Here is a 1,947-nt window from a genome sequence, read left to right on the forward strand (position 1 = left end):
TGAACCCATGATGCATGTGTTGCTCTCATACCTGGCCTCATTGATTTTTCGGTACATCCAACAACGACTAGATTTGTGTTAAAGTATTCATGGTGATCTTTTTCCTTAAAATTATATAGCTTAAATTTTTTGAGCTGTTTATGTTAATCTTTGATTTGATGTTCTGCAAAATAAAAATCCACAGTTCAGTTACTCTATAGAAAGCCATCTTATGGGGAGGGTTTTGAATGTCTACTCAAATACTCATTTTTATATTTCTAAAGGGAGATAAGGGTTAGATGACCTTCTGGAGGTCTCTTTTGCATTTTTTTTCCTTTTGATATGAACAGTAGGCCCGTTTAGATCAGTGACAAAATCTAAGGACATTTTGACCATGAAGGGGAAGAAGAGATAACCCAAAATGCCTATTAGAACTGTCCAGGGAGCTTAGCAAACATGGACCCATTCTGGAATCCCAGTCTGTGAGGAGTGTGGGAACGGACTGGACTGTCCCAGGAGGCAGGTGAAGGTAGAGGTCTGGTTATGATAGGCTCTATCTGTAGTGCAGAAGTCCCAGCCCCATGATTCCAGCCCCAACTTTCTCAAGGGCCAAAGAGAAGTTTGTCCAGGGGTGGAGGCCTGGAATGCGAGCTTGTATTGGGCATGGGGCAGGTGGTCGGGTTGGGGGACAGTTTTTTGAGGATTAGGTGAGCCACAGGGGGAGAGGAGTGTCCCAAGCACTGGTGCAGCCCTGTGGTTTCTGGGCAGGGCCAGGAGGCTTGGCCAGGACTCAGGAGCATCTGGGTTCGGATGAGCATCTAGCTTACCACTGGACAGCAACTCTGGGCGACCTGGGTCCGCCCTGGGAGGCCCCGCCCCGCCCCGCCCCTCTGTAGGATACCGGGCGGTTGCGCTAGGGCGGTGCAAAATCCCAGCACTGGGCCGGTAGAGGAATAGGAGTGGCCACACAGTGCACCCACCTGGGGAAGGAGCCTGCAGACCTTAGGACGCCTGGCGCATATGCAGAGTGAGTGTGGATGAGCCCAGCGGGGCCGGGACTTGAGCTGAACCCGGCGGGACTGGCAGACCGGGACTGGCAGACCGTGGCGTCCCTGTTTCAGAGGGGGAGATGGTGATCTGAGGAGCGGCAGGGTCTGCAGACTAGGGTTTGTAGAGAAGAAGAAGCAGGTGCTAGAGAGCATTTCAATTTTCATCCGCTGCCCAGTTCAGGACTTCTATTTTTGCACCTTGCTGAATTTCCCATTAGGGAGCTAAAAGTAGTATTGGAATTGGTCCTGCGTCTTGAACTAACTAGCAGTGACTCTAAAAGTACATGTGAATGTCACACAGGTGCGCACACACTTATCTTTTGGAAAATCCTAAGCATTTTCATGAGTTTCTTGGTGAAGTAACTGATCTTCCATTTGCTCTTAACCTCTCAGGTTTTATAATTCGCATCAATGCATTAGCTTCAGGGTTTTACACCAAGCACAAAACATGAGGTGCTTTGCATTCCCTGTTAGCTGTGTGAAACTGTTAACATTTCTGTCTAAATTGTTCCAAAGTTCAATTTCTGATGTCTTTTTTCAGATCTTGAATGTTTATTCCTATAATGCTATGATTTGTTTTTCTTTTTTCTGTTGTGTTACTGTCTCAGAACTATAGCTGCGTTTGGGACATACATGCTTTGGAATTTAAATATTATGCGTTGTTTTCTAGCTTAACTAAAGGTAGGTGGTAAAGTTGACAGTTTTTCCGGATTTGCAGAGGCCTAAGTGCCAAATTTTGATCCATGAGCAAAGGTGCATGCTATCTGTGCCATTTTAATTTTTCATATTTTGGGCTTTCGTTATACTCTAAAAGATAATTATTTTAAAATGGGGAAACGCAGGGATGTGTGTGCTTTCAAAGACAATGTGCTCATCTGTGTGATGTCCCTCTCCCTCTCCCTCTCCCTCTCCCTCTCCC

The 1,947-nt window shown here is 46.3% G+C and overlaps 1 protein-coding gene across 1 annotated transcript in view; it reads left to right on the forward strand.

Annotated features, from left to right (window-relative positions):
- The first annotated feature begins 865 nt into the window (after window positions 1-865).
- Myo3a (myosin IIIA) overlaps window positions 866-1,947 on the forward strand; it is a 229,092-nt gene continuing 228,010 nt past the window's right edge. Inside the window, exon 1 of the mRNA XM_021155802.1 lies at window positions 866-1,006. Within this exon, the coding sequence (XP_021011461.1) occupies window positions 1,000-1,006 (7 nt within the window). The 5' untranslated portion in view covers window positions 866-999. The remainder of the gene's footprint in view (window positions 1,007-1,947) is intronic.

The sequence above is a fragment of the Mus caroli genome, chromosome 2, assembly GCF_900094665.2.
Source record: "Mus caroli chromosome 2, CAROLI_EIJ_v1.1, whole genome shotgun sequence".
In the NCBI taxonomy this organism is placed as follows: Eukaryota; Metazoa; Chordata; class Mammalia; order Rodentia; family Muridae; genus Mus; species Mus caroli.